The sequence below is a fragment of the Pungitius pungitius genome, chromosome 16 (genome assembly GCF_949316345.1).
Source record: "Pungitius pungitius chromosome 16, fPunPun2.1, whole genome shotgun sequence".
Classification (NCBI taxonomy): Eukaryota; Metazoa; Chordata; class Actinopteri; order Perciformes; family Gasterosteidae; genus Pungitius; species Pungitius pungitius.
Genome location: NC_084915.1, coordinates 15,536,023 through 15,558,047, shown reverse-complemented (window position 1 = coordinate 15,558,047; position 22,025 = coordinate 15,536,023). Strand labels below are relative to the sequence as shown.

The window sequence follows — 22,025 nt, the reverse complement described above, 5'->3', positions numbered from 1 at the left end:
TCTCTTGGTGTTTGGGACCGTCGCCTCTTTATTTCTTAAAACCCCGGGCCACTGGCCTTCTCAGTGTCAAACTGGTGAAAAGCCTTATTCACCGTTTTGTGGACGTCGGGGCTTGTGAGGGGATATTAGAGAGAAAGCGGGCACCTGTGAGGAGGAACCTGCAGGTAAACACTGTGGGAGGCCATCTCGGATGCAGTGAAATGACCTCTGCTGTCTTTTGTTCCCGTGGCCTCTTACTCGTCTTGTTTTTTTGTTCTGCACACTTTTCCGTCTCTGGTTTCACACAGTTTTTTGCGCTTTGAACATGAGTCACGCGGCGCCGCAAGTCTACGAGCCGCCGAGCGCACACACACAACATCCTCCTCGGTGAACAAGTTAAAGCGCAACGTGTGGACCTCTACGGTGTGGCTATAGATCCGTTGCGTCCAAGTCGGCTCGTTAGCATGATGCGTGTCAAGAGCCGAGCAGATTGCTGTTTGTGTTGTTGTCCGCACCTCAGCGGCTGCCTGCAGTGTTCCACCTCTGACTCTCGCGTGGTCTCCTTTCTCACCGGGATATTTCACTCATACATAAATACATTTAAAGTATATTGGTGGTGTGTACAAAGGAGTAAAAGATTGTGATTTGGGTTGTATGTTTATTTTGAGAAAACGGGACACAAACATTGGTCAAAACATACTATAATGACAAATTAGTTTTTTTTCAGTAATATGTGTGTATATTAAAGCCAGTTACTGCCGAACAGACAGACGGTTTCTCTACTATTGAGACATTTCTGGCGGTCCCATTAAAGACGAGTACCTGTGGTGCCACTAACCTTCCAACCTAACGATGGCCAGCGTCCTCAAGGGTCTCGAAGGGTGACACTGTGATGGTGCTGCTCGCCTTAATGGAATGGTGAGTTTGTGGTAAACGCTCCCAACGGGTCAGATTTAATGATCTGCCCCAAAAAAAAGTCTCAGGGAGGCTTTAGAGAGGAGATAATGTGAGATCGGTGTCTTGAACAGTGGCCACGTGACTGCACAGACATCCGCTTCATCCTTCATCCCAGGACTCTCCTCACTGCGCCAACACACTCACCTTCATCTGCTTCGCTGCCAGACGCCTTTTTTGTACGAATTGTGAAAGGACGGTAGCGCCTTTCTTAAATTCAGAGATTTGATGAAAACCTTAAAGGATGACAGACACAGAAGCTTACAAAGTCCAAACCCAACGTTATGCTCATGGATAACACTAATAAATTGCTAAATATCAGAGTCCCTTTATCTCTTTGTCACTTTATTTGAGCATTTCATTAACACCTTGTGCGGCAGTCAGAAATAATGAAATAATACTCCCGACTTATTAACAGAGTTTCTGGGGGGGGAACTAAGCAAAATCACACAAAGCGTAGAACAAATGTATTTGTCCATTGAGCCGGGATTAAGTTTCTTCTAAAGTAATGAACACCGAATACGATTTAAAACGTGGTCTTAATTTACATGATTGTATAATAACCCCGTCTAGAGAGAGGGTGTTTTTCACTAGAGTTTCCCTAACAGGATTTTTATCTGAACAGAAGAACTGAGACAAAATAATGAAACCTTGCATCTGCTTCACCCAGCAGGGACCCAAACTAACACTTGAGACTCGTGACACGTGAGACTCAACGCCGCTGCACAAGTGGCCATTTAGAGGCAACGCGCCGAGGAAACGCGTCTTTCCCGCAGCGCCTGAACTCCTTTTTTTTTTGTTGTCTCCAGTGTTGCAGATACGATCAGTTGATTTCGGGCCAGTTGTCTTAGTCTTAGGACGCGTGGCTGGGGTTTGCAGCACGTTATCTGTGAGAAAATGGATATGTTGTTGCCTTTTGAGCCTTCTGGCTCGTGCAAGTAAACACACTGGGGCCACTGGTTTTGCAAATGGAACGAGGGACCAGTTCATTTCATGTGACGGCAAAGCATTATTTCTTCAACTGCTTGACCGAGTCGAGTATTTTCACGGCGAATATTTATAGCAATAGTAAAGGTCTATATCTGACGCTACCCTCGACCGGGTGGATTACACGTTTACCACGTTTCCCTGTCGACCACTGAAGGCCACCCTCCTCGTCCGTGGCTGCGTTTCTATGGCGATGGAACCTGTCCCTTTCATCAAACACCACCCCGGCCCGGTGATGGCGGCTGGCTGACCCGTCTCATGAATCCCATGAATCTCCTGGGGAGAATTGGGCTCAGACTGACTCAATCAATTGTCTGAAGTGGCGACGTGCTGCAGGCCCGGCGGGGCGGGGGGGGGCGGGGCTCCTCCCGTCAAGCTCCGGCTCGCAATTCAGCGGCGTTCTGCCTCCCTCACATGCTGCGCATCGCCGAAGGGAGACTTGAACTTAATGGCGTTTCTTTTTGAATTCCTTCCATTTCAGTCTGACGTACAGGTGCAGGTGACGGTTCCCTGATTAAGCTTGTGAAAATGATTACACTTTTCATTAATAAATATGCAAGAGGGTTTTGAATTTGAAGTGGTTAGCACGCAGGAAGGAACAAACACCAGGTGTTTCTCGTCGTCACAGCAGCAGCTTTAGCTGAAGCTGGGAGATGAAGTGCGTGTTCTGATTTACGGCATCGTGCCTCTTAGAGAAGCAGAGTTTGGGTAAAAAGAGCACGAGAAAGCTCCGAGAAGAACTATCACAAACACACATGTTGAGATAGTGTTGCTGATGTACTGATGATTGCCTCCTAGGACTGAAGATCATCTTACCCCATAGCAATTACTTTGGTAATTAGTGTGTGACATTTTAGACCTCATTCTCAGGAACTTAATCATTGTCAATATAATATGCCACGTGTTGGCTAGCTTATTTATTTTGCTTCCTTCTGCTCTGGTTTGTATAACAAACACGAGCGGCTTAACGTCGACCCCGAAAAACCGAGAGGACGTGATTAAAAGAAAATGTGAGGGGAGTATCAGGAAAATGGAGGTCTCCAAAACAGTCGCGCTTTAAAACGTGGTGGTAAAATGCACAGCTGAATGGATCCGTGAGCCGCAAATCAACTCACAGCCAGAGTGTTTCAACACTGGCCTTGGAGAAAAATCTAGACTCATCACCCACCTGCACATGGAGATGTTGCACTCTAGTGACCAAAGGCATTTCAATCCCGGAGTTTCATTCATACGGGGAATGCGAAGAAAAATAATGTTTTTTTCTTTTCGAGCAGGCAAAGCAATTTTGAGTTGGAGCCTTTCCTTGTTGCGCTTTGCTCCGGCGTGTCACCACTCCCCCTCCAACGTGTATTCTCTTCTTTCCCAGCTGCCATCCAGGTGCAAATCACTCCAACACAAGGAGAGATCAGCGTAGGAGAGTCCAAGTTCTTCCTCTGCGAAGGTAAGCCTGACCTCAAGCATGCCTCGCTGCAGATTTACCCCCCACCCCCACCCCTACGTGGCGATACGCGGTAACTGTTCATTTGGTATCGTCTGACAAAAGCTTGAATAATGGTGGCTGATTAGATGACCAAAAGACACGGATGCATGAAGAGGGGAAGTTATGATCTACAGTCAGGTAGGCGGAGGGGCCGAGGAGAGGTGGGAGAGAGACGCAGTCCGAGCCGATAATGAGACGGAGGTGTTGGACGCTCCACTGAACGCGTTGCAATCTGCATTTGGTGGGTCACTCGTCTGACATCTGGACTATTTGGTATATGATTAACATCACGCCGGTCACCAGGTCGCAGTTATTATACAACTGCGGGGGGGGGACATCACAATAACGGTTCAGTTCACCCAAATTATAGAAGCAAATTGGATGTAACTATTGAGATAGACATGGAATTATTCACCAGTAAAGTTGGTTTGGGCCACTGACCACTTTAAAATGAGTAACTGTAACTGAATTGTACCACTTTATATGATGTATATGCGTATAATGCACACAGATCTCTATCTTTCTGTTAGCTGAGGCTGCCTCGTATCGAAATATCTTCTGTCCTAGTGAGCCAACAGAAATAATTCATGCTAGCCTTTTTTCATGTTTCTGTTGGTATATCTAGTCGGGGCTTGATAAGACGAGACGGGCTTTGATTCGACAATAATATTTTCCAAACCTTTGTTGGACAAAATAATTCTCGTTTCATCCGCTTGGGATGACAATTTCTGTTTCATCTTTTATTTTTTAGTCCAATTTAGGTTTTCTCACTGTTCAGTAAGCGAGCGCAGAGTTTTTGCCTGAATCCATTAATTTAAAAATAAAGATAATAAACTCTATATATCAATGTTTGAGTTCCAATCGCAAATAGCTAACACAGCAAAGTAAACGGAACGAAAAGATATCCACATCACTCCCAGCAGCTTCCCACTTCTCGTGCGCCTTCTCCGCGTTTCAGTGGTCGGAGACGCCAAAGACATCGACTGGTTCTCCCCCAGCGGCGAGAAGATCCTCCCCAACAGGCCGGACGTCATCGTGAGCCGCACCGACGAAGCCACGGCGACGCTCACCATATACCACGCCAACGTGGACAGCGCCGGCATCTACAAGTGCGTGGCGAGGAGCGGGGACAAGGAGGCCCAGGCCACGGTCCAAGTGAAGATCTTCCGTGAGTTTTTTTATTACTATTAGAACCGACCAGACGTTAATAAGAGATGAGGTGCCTGGTTGTGCTGCTCTGTTGGATTTTTAGTACGTCGGCTCACGTCTCTCTACAGAAAAGATCACCTTCGACAGCGCCCCCAGCCCACAGGAGTTCAACGAGGGCGACGACGCCGACATCGTCTGCGACGTGGTCAGCTCGCCGCCGCCCACCATCATCTGGAAGCACAAGGGCTCCAGGATCCAGGTGGCCAAGGACGGTGAGCCCGGCCCAAAACGAGGCCGTTTTAAAAAGTGCTCGAGCCGCTTTGTGCAGCCGCCGGACCCTCCTACCAATGCTGAGCGCCAACGTCAGCGTCAGTCGGGGCGATTTCATGGAAAACCATATTTGTTTGGCCTAGCACGAAGTGGGTATTGGACAGGGTATATGTGGACAGATTGGACTTTTAAGTTCTACAAATAGAGGGATAAGCACTCTGCGGCCCGAAAAAAAGAATCTGAAAAACGGTAGAGAAAAGCGGAAGGACAAGAGGAGGGCTAACAATGTCATTTCTGTCTGCGACTGCTGTCCGTCACAATAAAATCAGGAATCAGGAATGGTTTATTGCCATAATATGTCGGACATACATGCAATTTGACTTGGCGGCTGGTGCATGACGGCAGACAACGTAGTGCAGGAATAAAGTGCGTTCTGGAACTATCTATCTATTTTTCCATCAGTTTTCCTCTGACTGAGTTCTATTTGTTTAACACTTATTATTACTTTATATATATTAGGCGCTTTTTGGACGGTTTGTTTAGCTGTCCTCATCGTTGCATCGCCGGGTTCGCCCTTTCCTGTACGTGCACCGTTAAAAGGTAGAATCCACCAAGCGTCTCCATCACACGCCCCGTGCCTTCGGGCTCACGGGGCGTCGCTATCACGACGAGCTATAGGACCCGCTTTGATTTACAGCCCCTTGTAACGTGTTCCAATTGCGACAGAAAACATCACACATCCAAAGGACCTTCTCAAAGCGGCCCGCGTTATCACCCCCCCCTACCCCCCCCTCCCCCCTACACGATTGTTACTTTGCCGGTAAACACATTACGAGGTGTGAAAGAGAACCAAGGTATCTGTCGTGGAGAAATAATGAAACACAAAATAAACTGTACGAGGGATTGGTGGCGAGGAAGAGGATTCTACGGAGATGATTCACATATATTCATAAATGTTTTAGCTGCCTTGAATCAACATCATAAACTAATTTAACCGCTGTTGAAATGTTGTGAATGATTTCACCTTCAGGCAGCATTTGACCTTTTAAAGAGTTGAAATAAAGCTAGAATCTGCTGTGTAAGGACTGAGGTGGAGCTTGGTCCGGGTCTATTTTAACCTTTCACTAACCCCTCCTCTGGTGACCGCTGGAGAGCCTGCAGTCACCACACTGTGGTGCTCAGCCCGCCTGTACTCTTGGAGTCTAGTCAAGGAATGTGTTTTTCCACTGGAGAAAACCACTAATTGTGACCAAAACTGAAAAAAACAGCTTGTGTAATATCCCCCCCCTCACAGCAGTGTGCTGCATGGTGCATTGTTTAACCTCCCAACACAACTGCATTGTCATGTGTCGAAGTAGCAGAGATTAACAGCCGGTCCGTGAAATGGAGCGCACCATTCCGCTTAAATACCGCACTTGATTTAAAATATCTTTTAATCAACGAGGTATGCAGGTTGTTACACTTCTTTCTATGCATACAGGAAGCAGCAAATAGATAGAAATATTGTGGAAGTCAGTGGTGGAAAGGGGAAAACACAATAATATTGAAAAACCAAAAAGCAGCTACGTACTATACACCGTAAGGAGTAAAAGTCGTCACAATGCAGAATGTGCCTGTATTATAACGCATGCTTTTAACATTCGAGGTTGAGCCGGATTTAAATATTGTCACGAGCATGTTGGCGCTAACTTTAAATAAACTATTTCTGTCTAATACACTGTAAGTAGCGGCTCTGCAGACGTGAAGAACTCCTTAAAATGAAAGCAAACTAACCCCGGCTACACATCTGCATCAACACATTTGGGTCATTCTCCGTGACCGGTGGAGAGCTTCAGAGTGGGGCACAAAAAGTGGAGTGGGAATTTGTTTGTGCAATAATGTGAGAAAACCTTCACCGCACCACACCGGCACATCTTTTTAGCACTCAGTACATAATGATATGCATCGAGTGATTTTGTAGCACTCTTTCTTTGGTTCACGCTTTGGTTCAGGTAGCCCGAGGAGCTGTTCGCACTAACATGGTAAATTGAACCGGGGGGGGGAAAAAGAAGGCATAAATTGGCCGGCGAGAGCCACGCTGAACCGAGTACACCCCTAATAGCCGACATCTAATCAACATTTAATCATGTGACTTTTAGAGCGCAACCTCGGTCGGTCACCAATTTTTTGGAGCCGCGCTGTACTTCGCTAAATCGGGCCACGCGAACGAACAAAACAGCCGAGGAGGACCCAGCTTTTAACTCTCGGCGAGCCCTGGATTTGAATAATGTGCTGGATGGACCTAGTGAGAAACTGTGTGTTTACGGCCCCGTTTAATTAGAGGGGCGACGCGTTGTCGGGTTCTCTCTGATCGGTGAGAAACGCCGCTGGAATACGTCTGGTGCCACGCAGAGCTCTCTGGTTTCCTCCAACTCTTTGCTTGATGACCGGGGATAATTGGGACTTTCATAAAAAAATAAAAAAGAGGCACATATCCATCTTCCCGCCTGAGCTTTTAAATAAAGCGTTTGATTTATTGAACCTTCGCTTTAGTTCATTTAAAAAAAAAAGTAAACTTGTTTCAAGGAGGAAAAATACATCATAAATCAATGAGGATATTTACATAATGAAATCCATGCGTGTCACATTCTTATATTTACTGGGGTTTTTTTTTGTAAATTTGATCTACAGAATGGCGAGCGATAAATAACTGTTCTCTTTGCCATTTCTGTTTTCAGTGCGATACAAGATCATGGATAACGGCCACCTGCTGATCCGCGGCATCAAGAAGATAGATGAGGGCATGTACAACTGTGAGGCCCGCATCATGGCCCGGGGAGAGATAGATTTCCGGATGATCAAGGTCATTGTTAACGGTAAGCGTCTCTTTCACCTTCTGCTCCGCGCCTGCCCCGTTGCTTAAAAAAAGGAGCCGAAAGGTACTGTAATGACGACGCCGAGAAGTAAAAAAAAAGAAAGAGGTTTTCTTAGATGAGAAATGCCGTGTGCACGGAGGTACAGTATCTCACGGACGGCAGGCAGGTGCACGAACCAGGCTGACGTGTGTTTTTCTGTTTATCTGGAAACGAATGTTTTGCTGTTTGATGGACGGCCCGGACAAAGTGAGCATTTTAGTGTTCACTTTGTGTGGAAAATATTGAATTTAAAGACTATTCCTTGCCTTAAGTGTCCACCAATAGGGTCTGAAGTACCCATTACGCCCATTATCGTGTGTCCATTACGGCACGCAGTCCCAAAACAGGGATTTTATCACTTTCTGAAGCCATTAGTTGAAGTCTATCTCCACGGTATATCTAGATGCAGCCCAGATGAACGCCACCTCGTGATCGTGTGCTCATCACTTTTCTATTTTCATCATCTTTTTTTTTCTTCTTCAGTGCTCCCCACCATCCGCGCCAGGCTGTCAGAGGTCAACGCCACAGCGGACATCGCCAGCTCTGCCCTGCTGGCCTGCGACGCAGACGGCTTCCCCGAACCCACTGTCACCTGGGCACAGTACGTCGTTTCACCGGCCTGTTTTGATCAAGGGTGGAGAAAAAGAATCCCTGTTTTTTTTCAGTTTTGCATTTGCCTTTCACGGCGGACCGTGTCAGGGACCCTTTAAGGATTGTGTGTAGCTGTAGCTCCATAGCGGCGGATCGCAGCTGGATCACAGGGCCGTGTAGAGATCAGTGGGACCGTTTTTGTGAATGTCGTCAGCCTTCTGTCTCCAGCTGCTTGACACAGTGAAAAGGTAGTGACCAGGCTTTGCTGCACGGCTAAGGACAAGAGGGCTGCATTGCAGGGCTCCATTATGGAACTGATCACATTATCACCTGTATGAACATCAGGATACTGGGTGAACTATGAAAAACATAATATGCAGCTGGCAGATAATGCAAACAGTGGCGGATTTCATTCTATGCAGCCATGTTAAAGAGCGGCTTGTTGACAGCAGAAAGTTTTAATTATTTTTTTTATCAGACATCAGCTCAGTCTGTGTGAAGAATAATTATATGCAGTTCAGAAAGAACACAGAAACACTATAGTTTTACTTCTGAAACTCAAACACAACAGCCGATAGCTGAAGCACAATCCTTTGAAAGCACAGTTCTAAAAGAAATGTTTATTTGGTTCCTTAAACATAGTTTCCTTCACTGTGATCATTCCAATATATGCGTATCTGGTTGTGCTCTAAACAGGCCCTTTGAATTGGTGCTTTAACAAAATCTGGAAGCACAAATGCACGTCTCAGGTTTAGCACTAATCCATCAGAGCGGCTGTCTTTCTGATTGAGTCTGAGGTACAGGTAATGTAAAGATGATATTGTCTTCTTCTTGCAGCCTTTCTGGGTAAACATTGAACCCCGGTTAAAGTATTTCTAAAAGCACGTGGTTCATCTCGGGAAGATGATGGTGTAAAGTGTGCAAATGCTGCATAAATGGGAATTTCCGTGGCCTTGCCTTCAACTGGTTGTGTGGGAGAGATGATATGACGCTTGCACTTCCACTGTTACAAGTGCAAAAAGGCTTTGACGAGTATTATTACTTCCCACACACCATTTAAACTGAGTTCCACTTTTATCCGGTTGGAGTGGCGATGTAGCAGGCACGTACGGACCGATGGTGAATCGGCACCCGGCTGCATAGCGCCGCTTGTTAGGTTAAAACGCGGCGTGGCCGTAACACACTGTAGGTGCTTCGAGGTTGAGGTTTGAGCAAATATGAAATGGAACTTCTCTTGCTAATAAGCTCACTTGATGCGATACTTCAAATGTTGATTAATAAGGTGCGCCACGTCACAAGTGGCAGTTAACCCTCAACATTCCAGCACCATCGTGTGTGTAACTCGGCCTTTGAAGGATACCGGCTGTGACTTTCCTAGCGCGGGTTCATGGATCATCGTCGGTTACAATCAGCACCATTCGCTCACTACGAATTACCGATGCTTGATCACCTGTCAAGCTCTGACAGGTACAAATAACCAACATTCATCATCTTACAGCTGTCGGCTCGATGCACTTCCATATTCACGGTGCATCATTTCAATCACGTCACCATCAACGGAGAGGAGCCGAAGCTCTTTTCTCACACACGTGAGAGGAACGAGACTGTTGGACACCCAGATGGTGTCTGCCATGCAGCTGGGCCACGACTGTGATGTGGGTGTTGAGGCTGAAGGCCCCGGGGGGGTGGGGGGGGGAGGAGGGGGAGGAGGGGGGTGAAGTTCCTGGACAGAATTGACTAGAGGCAGACAGGGAGGTTGAGGCGAAGGACACATGGGTGACACAGTGAGAGAACAGAGCCGGGGGGGTGGAGGGGGACAGGGGGTTTTGTTGTTTTTCAATCACTCATGAAGGCCGCTACTCGAGGCAGACACACACAGAGAGGACATTCAAGGAGTGAGACTTAAGGAAATGTTTCATCAAACCCAGATGAGCGAGCTGAAGGAGCAAAACAAACTCTCTGCCTGAGAGGAAATCACCAGCCGATCATTGGGCAGCGAGTTAAGGAAGTCGTTTGCGGGCAAACACTTGGGATGTAAAACCCGCCTTGTCGTCTTCTTCTTCTTTCCCCCCTTGCTGCAGTAACAACGTTGTCCTTCAAACCGACGATAAGTACACGCTGAGCGACGACGGTTCGGAGCTGTTAATAAAAAGCGTCAAGAAAGTGGACGAAGGAGATTACACCTGCATCGCCAAGAACAAGGCGGGCGAGAAATCCCAGGAAGTCAGCCTGAACGTGTTCGGTAAGAGAAGAAGCTCCGTTCGCTCACAAAAGCATGAGCCAGGGAGAGGTCCTTTTTTTTGGTACTTGTTGACATTTGCTCGTAGACCCCTCCTCGGCTGTTCCCCGGTGGCTCCGGGTGCGGAGCTGCACAGCGCGAAGCGTACAGTGAAAAGCGTGCCCCATTGAAAAAAAAATAATTAAGCCCGTCCTTAGGGACATTGAGAGATATCGCACTAGAGTTCCTCTCCATGTGCAAATTTGCAGCAGGCTCGTGTAATCATGTGCTCGCAGCTCCATTATCAGTCAATGAGGTATGAAGCCACAACTCGGTTGAAGCGCGTCTCTATACTTGAGCGCGGTGATGTTAACATGTGTCGGCCATTTAAAGCCGCGCCCGCGCGCTTTGTCGACCTTTCACCAAAGGACTGCGTTATTGTGTGCGTTATTTATTCTCCCCGCAAGAAGGGGTGGAGACCAAAAGAGAGCTAAAAAGGGGGACTACGTTCGACCCGTTCGCTGACACTTGTTTTTTTGCCCTCTTTTGTAGTGAGACCCAAGATCACCTATCTGGACAACCAGACCGCCTCGGAGTTTGACGAACTGGTCACCCTGACCTGTGAGGCCTCGGGCGACCCCACACCCGCCATCTCCTGGAGTTTCCAAAACACGGTCTTCACCGAAGGAGAGCAGGTACTCGTGGCGAGCTCCTTTCTTTACACAGCGCCACTTAATCACATAACATGTTCTTTACCACGCGGATGCAGATTGGACAAACAACTTCAAACAAACCTTTGGGAATAGAGACAGATATGAATATCTTTATTGTAGAATTTGAACCTCTCAGAAAGGGAGACATTTTCATTTTCTTGCAGTGAGTTTAGGTTTCAGAAGACACCGGTGCTTCTCCCCACCTCCTATCTTCCACGGATCAGTCAGCTGAAAGAACTCGCCGCGCTTCATACATTCAAAACTTCCCATTCCCTCTTTTTTAAATTCAAATGTTTGGATTCTAACCTCTCTCTAAACTTTTGTACTGCAGGAGTTGCATCAATGATTTTGTACGTCTCCGCCATGAAAGCTAGAGGGGAGAGTGTGCAGATTGCCGTGAAAACAGTTTCCAGGCATTTCCATGGGCTGCTATTCCCCAGCGTTGTTACAAGTACATGCAACTCCCTATTAATCATTAGCATTTAAAAGGGAATATTTCTGTGAAAATAGTACACAATGTACTTGTTGGAAATTCAGAGACAATGAAATGAGAGGGCGTTTGAGAAAGAGAAAATGAGTGAAATTAGTTCTTAATTCGTGTTGTGTTGAGAGTCCCCCTCTATCTGGAAATCACATTGCTTCTCTGCTAATTGCTGTGATAATCCATGTTCCTCAGAATGAACACGATTTAACACTTACCAAGTCCTTGCACGTAAAGCCACATAAGGGTCATGAATTTTGGGTCATGCATTGGGCTATCGCCTCGTTTTTTTTCTACCTTTCATGTCCTGCAGGAGCGTCGGAGCTGGATTCAAGCTTTGGTTATAAAACACGGAAAAAAGGTTTCTTAAGACGTATGAGCTGCGAATACGGCCCCTTTCTCCATTTCATTGGTCACAGCTGTTAGCAGCTGCCAGACTGGAGGAAATCTCATCCCAGGTCTATTGTTATGCTCTTAACAACTCATTAAAATGGTATAATTTGGAAAAATCCATCTTGACGGTCTTTTCTGACAAGGCGCATCATGTGAGCAGTCGACGGATTAGTCACTTCAGAGGGGTAATTTCCTGCTGTGAATGCAGTAAACAGTATTAAGATAATTACCTCTTCGCCTCTAGCAGGTTTGTGGGTTCGGGAACACCTTACGATCCGGTTCTTGCTTCAGCACGCATTAGATACGGCAAACAGAATAATACATCTTAATATTCTGACATTAAATAACACTCTGCCGCTGTGTATTTCTCATGCAGAGGTTTCCCGTAACCTGGGTTACCGGCTGGTTCTAGACTTTGAGAAATGAGCTACCAGGTCGCCGGGAAACGAAAGGATCGGGGGTCAACCTGTGTGTCTTTTGGGTCACTTCCATGCCCACTATACACATTTCTTACTAAAGTAGGTCACAGTAAATTCAACCCAAAGCCATTGTTGTCAATTAAATAATGAAGACAGATTTGGCTAATCAAATGAAACTTATTTTCTGAATTTCACAAACAGGAGCATATTCCATCATAGCTCATAGTCGGTCTCCCTGCGATGGACACATCATTCTGGCTAATAATCGAACCCCCCCGATTCAGAATAGGTGTGGGATTGCCATTTCCGTAGCCCTCGCTGTTCCAAATGAAATACAAAGGCAAACAAAGTCAAACATTCATGCATTCATGCATTCTCCGTCTCTCTCTAATGTAATGCATGTAACAATAGGTGTACTATTCCTAGAGACACAGAAAGTCGACACAGCTAAAACATCTGTCCTGTTTTGGTCCCAGAGGACCCTGAGTTGCACAATATGTGGGTCATATTGACCTGCTTTACTCCACAGCTCTGTCCCGCAGCGTTCAGCTGGTGCTGTGTTATGAATTATGTAACGTCCGATATGTCTCTGTGAGATGAACCGTTCTACCTTGGCATGACAACTTCCAACTAAAAATAGACGACGGTTATGACAATCTGCAGCGCCTCTGCAAGTGGTACCAGCTAAAATCCATACGGGTGATTGCGGATGGTGTTATTCTGCATTTGTCTAATTGTCGACAACTCTATGGAAGTAAATCTGTGTCATCGGGGGTTGAAATAAAAAGTTGATTGAATTTCTAGCACTGAATATTTATGCATTGAAATTATGTACCTGAATGTTTTTCAACATTAAAACACCACAAAAAAATTCAACCTAAAAAAATAAAATGTTGAAATATTCGAAATGGAGGCTACAATATTCAACCCAAAAAGATGTAACCTTGACACACCAACATCTGGAGGTTACAATATTCAACCCCAAAAAATTCAACCTTGAGACACCAACATCCGGGACACTAAGGAAGAGCAATAGATTCTAGATTCAAGATCAGGAGCGTGCGTCAAGCGAAAGGAGCGAGCACCCAAAACACCTTCGGCTTCGGATTGTATCCATGTCCAATAATAACGGGGCTTTAACTCTTCTTTATGTCAGTGTGGCAACGTATGAAGAAATACATAAAAGAACATATAATGTTCACCCTGAACCAAAACGTTTGCTCACTACTGACGATATAAAACTCTATTACAACTATACAAATAAATCAGAATCTCATGAGCTCGGCTGGCCGAGTGTGTAGCGCAGCTGCTTTGTGGCACAATGTTATTTTGCAGTACAGGATCCCTTTGAGATAAATTCTAAAGCCTCGCATTAAGACGTACATCCCTGTATGTATGACGCTACTAGCAGGTCGCTGTGTTGTGCCAGATCCTCAATAAAGTTTACCCATGGCCATGAAGACTCATTTAACGTTACGTGGACTTTGAATGCCGCTTAATACCCAACTGAGATCAGCTTGTGGCGCTCAGAAGAAGGATCCTTCCACCGACCACTTTCCGCACTCGGCGCTACTGCGGTTATTCCTGCATGTCCTGTGGGGTTTATGCGTCTGCACGCTCCGTTAAAGCCGCTGCCCCCCCCCCCCCCCCCGCCCCCACTACAATACAACAGCTCATGTGCCTCCTCAAGCGCGTTCCTGGATTCAAAACTCCGCCAATCACTGCTAACAGCTTGTCGAAAGGATCTCAGCATCATTAAATAAATTCACAACTAGAAGAAGAGGCGTATTCTGAGCGGCTGTACGCTCTTGTTTAACTTCCTCTTAGTTCATGTCCAATACAGTCTGTTGATGTACAAATGTCAGCTGTCTATTACGGAATCTTACAGACACAAATCACACTAATGGCATGAAGAAGAGTTAAAGCCCCGTTATTATGGGACATGGATACAATCCGAAGCCGAAGGTGTTTTGGGTGCTCGCTCCTTTCGCTTGACGCACGCTCCTGATCTTGAATCTAGAATCTATTGCTCTTCCTTAGTGTCCCGGATGTTGGTGTCTCAAGGTTGAATTTTTTTGGGTTGAATATTGTTGCCTCCGGATGTTGGTGTGTCAAGGTTGAATTTTTTTGTGGTGTTTTAATGTTGAAAAACATTCAGGTACATAATTTCAATGCATAAATATTCAGTGCTAGAAATTCAATCAACTTTTTATTTCAACCCCCGATGACACAGATTTACTTCCATACAACTCTCATGAAAGAGCGAAAAGCAATAATGAGTTAAAGTCTTAAAACACACGGGTTTTGAATTCCCAGCAGCAGGGATGCGTTGCCGAATGTGGGGGCTGACTCGTGGTAATAAAGAACCCAATCAGTGAAGCAGTGCGGCGCTGTGTTGTGTTTGGATAACAATGGAGGTACGTAAGCAAGAGAAATAATAGATATTATGCTGTGTCCACACCGGGGAAGGCTTTAAATGGGAAAAATATTAAGGCAGCATTGCATATAAAGTTAATGGAATGGGCATACTTATTGTTTTTCTTAGCCAAAGCTGAATCGAAAATGTCTCCAATAAAATCGCTTAATTTACTCACATGGAGGCCTAAAGGCTCCAGGTCATGAATGTTGTGTGCCACTAATTCTGCACATTCACACACCATATTCTGCAAAAACAGAAGCGTAGCAGGGCTACTTAGTCCGGACTAATACTTATTTGGCACATTTACGCCATAACAGGCTTTCGAAAAACAATGACATGTGAAAATGCTAAATGAGACCAGACAGGTGTTGGATTAAGCATCATATTTCTGATTTGAGCGACTTTCCTTTCACAGAGAGACAAACTTCCCTATTTTTCGACTCTCTCCGGTTCTACGACGTTATCAGTCGATCACCCCCCCCCCCCCTCACACCCGTCGCCGTCTAAATCATATTTTGATTCAGCGATGATGTCGTTTAAAAGTCCCGCTGATCCTTTTTCCGTCACAGATGTTGTAGATGTTTTCATTGCATCGTCAATCATCATTGGCCTGTTTTGTAAGAAGTATTTTCTCTCCTGAAGGGTTTCAAGTGTGATTGTGTTACTGAGGTTATTTCAACATTACTATCGTGTTTTTCTTTTTTTATACATTATATGTACTTATTTGAATTTACATTACTTAATTGATGAGATACGTGTGCTGTTCCCCCCTCGTCTGCACATACATGACCGAGTTAATAAAACCACGGAAGGGCAGGATGAAAAAGCTGCTTAATAGGATAATCTACATAAATCTAATGGCTCACTCAAAATTAGTTTTTTAAAGCCCTGTTTTTTCTCAGTGTGCCTCCACATTTTCCCTCATTACAGCACTTGTATTAATATCTGACTGGGAAGCCCCCATGCTGCTTAAGGAAAATCCAGTCTGGCATTTTGTCCAGTTGTATAAATTCCCTGACCACATTAAAACAGCCAAGCCAGAATTCCTGATAGCCCTTTTCCCGTTTAAGAAACCTTGAAATTAATGTGGGGTTTTAATATCGCTTATGTTCTTATTGCTCATATTTCGTATTTACTCATGACAGAATCCTAATTGTAATAAATACAAATTGGAGGAAAAATCATTCTGTGTCCTCCAATGTGAAAGTAATTCTCTGTAATCCTCATCAATGGTTAAGCTAATTGTGTATACAAACAATGCCAGTATGCATCCGTGGTGATACCCCTTGGACATAAATCATGTATATTGCACGTTCCTGCTGCACTTTCTCAAAGCATTGTGGCAGTGCAGTAGACGTTCAAATTACCTCTCAGGCAGCCATTGGTTTCCATTTGTTTCACTTGGGTATGAAAATCAATGCGAGTTGCTGAACGTTGTTGGTTGTTGGGTAATCTATCACAGTAAGCATTATGTCCGCGTTAGTTTTGATCAAAGTTACATTGCTGTTGCTCGGCACAAACAACAGCGGACACGAAGTTCATAATGATGGATTACTTGACTCACATAGCAATTTCAAAGACACTTTTAAGTTCATTTCCATCTGTTTTTTTCCAATGGATGTAAATAGAAGAAAAAAAATAACCACAGGGTAGAAAATGCACTCTGGTGTGCGTCTGGAAAATGATTGGCTGCAATTTCTTCTGAGCCGATGAGTTAAAACTGTTTAGAATCCCAGGTACGCTCCCCGAGACATGAATGCATTGCACGTGTCCTGCAGGTAAATCCATTGTGCACAAAGCTAACTCGCTCCTCTGTGTCTTCCTTCTAGGCCTCTTGGACGCGACCAGACAAATACGAGGTATGGCTACTAAAACACGGTAGCCTGACCCTAGTGGTAGCAGCCTTAAACTCACTTGGTAGACCATCCCCTTCTTAACGCAGAGCAGACGTGGTGTCATTCAGCCCGCATTTGTAGACCATTAGCAAGCGGCACAGTACATTTAATCCACTTAGTTCCAGTAGCCTGTTCAACTCGATCTACTCGTTCCCGTCTATCTACCGGTTCCCGTCTGATTTGGTCGAGGCACCTCGAAAAGTAGACGTTGACCGCGTGGCACGCTGCCATTTTCATGCCGCACGGTCCGGCTGTCAGCAGCTGCAGGACCTCGCTCGGGAAACACGGTCTGCTCTGCCGCCAGCGTAACTCACCAAGCTGCACTAAAATACTAACGGGGGGGGGGGGGGGGCGACCATCCCGTGCACGTCTGCAGGTGTTTTGACTTCAACAGAAAACAACAGCAGCTGACACCTTCAGCGGGGCGTTCGTTATTAGGTTTGGTCCTGCTGGGTCGGTTCAGGTTTTGAGGTGTGTATCTCTCAGATGTCTGCAGCATCTCCCTGCTGTGGTGTTTGATTGGAAAGAAACATGCAAACTCTCTTCCTCAAGGTGGGAACTGTTCTCAGATGGAACAGACACCGTTTAACGTTTATCTTACCAAGCTTTTTCTGTGAGAAAACTCAATGAACCCCACAAACTAATGTTTATTTTTTTTAAAGCCCACTATAAATGATCTTGTGCAGCTCTGCTTTGTGCTGTGTGTGTTTAAGAACTCGACACAGGCCGTGTGAAGAGACTCTACACAAGCACCGGTCCTTTACGGCTTGTTTTTCCTTACGATCATGCAACTTGTCATTTTACCAGCCAATGAAACGATTCAGTGCTCGAATTGCCACAGCATCAAACGCTTTTATGCAATATGTCTGAAACCAATGTGATCAAATTGTTGTTGTGAGTTTTTAGCATCTGCAGCATACGTAGTATTAGGTAGTTATATTGGTTATAGCCTCCATGCAGGCCCCCCTGCAGCATGCGTGTTATTATGTGAGTGTCTTGTTGTGTTACGAGTTTCTCTATAGCTCACCACTTTGATTCAGGTATCACAGTGCTATGTGGAGAAGGATGGTTTCATAATTACATGACGGTCTTTTCCTGGTAACTTTTTTTTTCCTTTTTCCTTTTTCCTTTTCGTAGACAACCAGCCATTAGCTGAAGTAAAATGTAGCTCTCTGCTGTAGTTGACTGTTGCTCTTTGTTATTAGAAGACTCCATTGGTGAAATGTGTCTGATGTGGATAACTGCTTGCTGTCCCCCTTTCTCCTTCTCCCACTGGTTTCCCTCACTGCTCGTGTCTCCAGGCTGCCTGGAGTGAGGGTAGAAAATAGACTCTAACCGGATACGGCTTCTTGTATCTGGCTGCGTAGATAAAAGCATGGAAGACAGGAATCACATGAAACTAACCTGTCTCACGAATTGTGTTGTAGATAGCGGCCGTTCATATTGCATGTGCTTGAAGATATCGTCAGCCTGTGCTCCTGCACAGAAAATGCTTAGATGTTAAATATTCGGATGTAGGCCACCACGCCAAAGCCGACCGTCGATAACCGCCCTTCTGTTCGGCGGTGATCAAACAGATCCGGTCCGGCTCAGGCGCTGCGGTACGCGCGGATCGGGCTGCTAACGAGCACCGTGTGAACGGACCCTGAATTGCACGCATTGTAACACACTGCACGCGTTGCACTGCTTAAAGTTAGAGAGGGTTAGATAATTGAAGGAGGAAATTCTACCTGTAATCGCGATGCAGCTTCCACATCTGTTCAGGTTTTGCAGGGGAGCTGTTGTGTGACTACAGCACTAATCCATTATGATCTGCTTTGTAGAATAATGGTAAGTAACTTGTCAGCGGTGCGTCTCTCTGGCAACGCCGCCTGTACTTGACGAGGAGACAAGGACTGCTTGAATGCACCATTAGTTCTCACTTCGCCCTCCATGTGTCACATCGGGAGACGATTCATGTGGAATTGAATTGCGGGTGCGGTCGCCAACGTCAGACATTGTTGGCTTAGCTAGGCAGCTCGTGAGCTCGTGAAACACGGCCCCGCTTTCATCGGTTTAATCAATAGATCCTGATTGGTCAGGCAAATGGGTTTTTCACAACCCAGCAAGGATGGCAGCTGTAACGAGAAGCAGCGTGTTATTACGTGCATCTATACTAGGATGGCCTGTACTTTAAAAAGATACACATAAGTGGAGAATGTTTGGTGAACAAATGAAAGGGATCAGCCCTTCAATTGTAATCAGGGATATGGATTAGGGAGGCCAAAAGCAGGAGCTGGAGTCAGCAATTAGAAAACAAAGGATGTAGCAGAATGATTCTGAAAAGAACTACGGGATTATAGCAGAATTAAGGATTACAACAACAACTAGCAGGTTGAACTGTTTTCATCCAAAATGAAACATCTCAACCACTGTTCCTTCTCAGATGATCAATAGTTCATGATCAAATACAAGAAAAGCTAATTACATTCCCATCAGCCTCAGCTGTACTTGCAGCGGGATTTAGAATATTACCGGTTCAAGTTAGAAAATCCAGAGTTTGATATGAACACTAATGTGACATCTAGGTTTTTGTAGTGCAGATATAATGCCGAGCAAAAACATGTGCATTGTTTATGTAACAGAGTGCCGGCTCTACGATATAAAACAAAGCAAGGCTGGACTTAATTTATTGAAGAATCAGTTGTAAAATGAAAAATCTGAATCAACCTGTTCAAAGTAAGGCACGATTAATGCTGCCCCATCACAAATGTTCCAGGACACTCCCTCAGAAAACAGCACACATGGATCTGCATACCCTTCCTTTTTTTTCATGCCATAATGCCAATTCAAAAAAGAAAACCTTAAATCATTTATATAACCCGAATTTCGCCTACAGCATTGATAGCAAAGCTCGGTAGGTAGAAGGAAGAAAAGTGATGCCGTATTTTTAGGAGCCAGAGTGTTTCTAGAACCGGCCTCATAGCTCCTCTTCTTGTCAGCCCGCTCCCGTCTGCGGCATATTTTTAAATCTCAATTGACGTCCCGGAGGGAAGCTTACATCCCTTTTCCCCGGCCAAATGCACAAGATGAAAATCCTCAGGTGTGACTGTTGGCATCACTCACAACGGGGACCCGGGGCCACGGCTCCCGGGCCTCGTGCAGCGCAGTTGGCGACGTGCACGCCGCAGACCAAACCCGGGGGTCAGGGCCCGCGATTTAAAAAGGGGCAAGTTGGGCTTCTAAACAAGGCACCAGCGTATCCACGACTCTGCAGGTTCGACCGAGGAGGGCGAAGCAGATTAAAGGCATCTGCTGAGGAAAACAAAAACAGTGCATTTGTCACAACTGCTATTATGGTGCTCCGACTGCAATTAAACTGTCTGTAAAGCCACAACTAGACTGTTAAACGGTCGGGGCAGCAGTCAGCGTACTGTTGTGTATTTGCTTATTTTAATGCTGATGCAGGGACAGTTTCTCAGGCCCACTGTATCGCAGCTCACAAGACAAAAAAAGACGCCTATAATTCAAAGATTGCTGTGTCAAGACTCGTCTCAATTCCATTAAAAAAAAAAAAAAAGGGTCAGACCCTCTTTGGCATCTGATACAAATGCACCCTTTAGCGAGGTACCCTTTAGCGTCTGTGTATGTCATCATAATAACGTGGGCGTGAAGTGCTGCTTTGGGTGGACGGTACGGGACGTTCACACAGGAGATCCTTGTTAGTGGCCCACGTGAAGCTAAAAGTAGAAGTGGTTTTGTCCCGTGAGTCGCCAGTCTGTCAAGTTCAAATCCACCAGAAATCCTTTTTTTTTTTTTTACCCTAAGGAAGTGGTTTTATGACCTGATTCTCTCAACTTGAAGAGGGAAGTCTAAATCCTGACCGTGGATAAGGCTAAAGTCTGCTGTATCTCTTTGTTTTCTTCCTCTCCATAATCCCGTAGTTAGATTTGGTCCCCAACCTTTCTGTGGCACTCACCATAACAAAAACTAATAAACCCAGTCTTATGTTGTGATTTAAATCTTTCATGCATTTTCAATTTTTGCCACATATCTGTTTCAGTCTGTGTTTTTGCACTTGAATTCACACGGCGGGTCACCTTTTGGTCTAACGCTGTTCATTGCCTTTTCCTGTCCGTTTTTAGATGAAGTTCATTTCCCAGGTCTTCTTTCTTTCTTCCTTTCTTTCTTTCTAATCCAGTGTGTGGCAGACACACTCGGAGCAGCATCTCTTCAGAAGGACTCCCCCTTTTTTCAGGATTTAAAGCGGCACACATTTTCATAGACGCGCGTCTTTACAAGTGAAACTAATGGCTTTTTCCTTTTCTTTGTAGAGCCTTGATAGAAACATCGTGGTACGCAGCCATGCCCGGGTGTCCTCGCTCACCTTGAAGAACATCCTTTTCACATACGCCGGCGAGTACCTCTGCACGGCCACGAACTCCATCGGCCGGGACAACAAGCACATGTACCTGGAGGTCCGCTGTAAGTCACTCCGCTCTGTTTGTTTGGATGAAAAAACACTGTGACTTTATTATTGTCATTATTCTTGCCCAGATGTTAGATGATATTTGCAACGGCATCTTCTTGCACTGCACATGTCGGAGACTAATCCGGCGTGCGTTCTGCTAGAATCGGACCTTTGAGTCTGGGTCTGAAGGCTAAAAGGAATCCACTCCAATCAGTCCAAAGTTCCCCCCCCCCCCCCCGGGTCACGGTCTTCAAATGAAATGCCGCGTAATTAAGAGTCAGTTAGCGACTAGACGCCGATTGTAGAATCCGACGGTCGGACCAGTGCTGCTCCGTGCTGCTTCCGGGGAGTAATTGATTCGTGATCGACATCATCGGGGGCCCGGACGCCGTCTGCTTCGGCTCCGCTGGTGATTTCCTCTGTTTTACAAAGTGGTTTTTTTGACAGGAGCGGGACAGCTTCTTCTGGGCTTTGTTCATTAGCTGTTGATTTGACCTGTGGGGCGGGTCAATCAATAACGCCAGCTGTGTCAGGTAGACCAGACAGCGCCGTGCAGCCCGATGGGGGGGGGGGGAAAGTCAACGAATAGAGTTTACGCTTTGCTCATTGGCCCAAGGTCTCAAGGAGTCAGCAAAAGTCCCTGGAAAACTTTCATCTTCGCAAAAAGAAGGCGACAGATCAGGTCCCGTCGCGGGTGAGGCGGAGGTTCTATACATTTCCAAGAGTGAGCGTG

At 45.7% G+C, this 22,025-nt stretch overlaps 1 protein-coding gene across 7 annotated transcripts in view; it reads left to right on the top strand.

The window, feature by feature from the left end:
- ncam1a (neural cell adhesion molecule 1a) overlaps positions 1-22,025 on the top strand; it is a 165,614-nt gene that overhangs the window by 108,739 nt on the left and 34,850 nt on the right. For 4 of the 7 annotated variants that reach the window (XM_062557985.1, XM_037468120.2, XM_062557984.1 and 1 more), the window contains exons 2-10: positions 3,287-3,361; positions 4,359-4,568; positions 4,678-4,821; positions 7,537-7,674; positions 8,197-8,314; positions 10,386-10,546; positions 11,075-11,217; positions 16,777-16,806; positions 21,156-21,306. In XM_062557985.1, coding sequence (XP_062413969.1) covers positions 3,287-3,361; positions 4,359-4,568; positions 4,678-4,821; positions 7,537-7,674; positions 8,197-8,314; positions 10,386-10,546; positions 11,075-11,217; positions 16,777-16,806; positions 21,156-21,306 — 1,170 coding nt within the window. The remainder of the gene's footprint in view (positions 1-3,286; positions 3,362-4,358; positions 4,569-4,677; positions 4,822-7,536; positions 7,675-8,196; positions 8,315-10,385; positions 10,547-11,074; positions 11,218-16,776; positions 16,807-21,155; positions 21,307-22,025) is intronic. The other 3 variants (XM_037468121.2, XM_037468124.2, XM_037468127.2) reach the window with 1 other exon arrangement.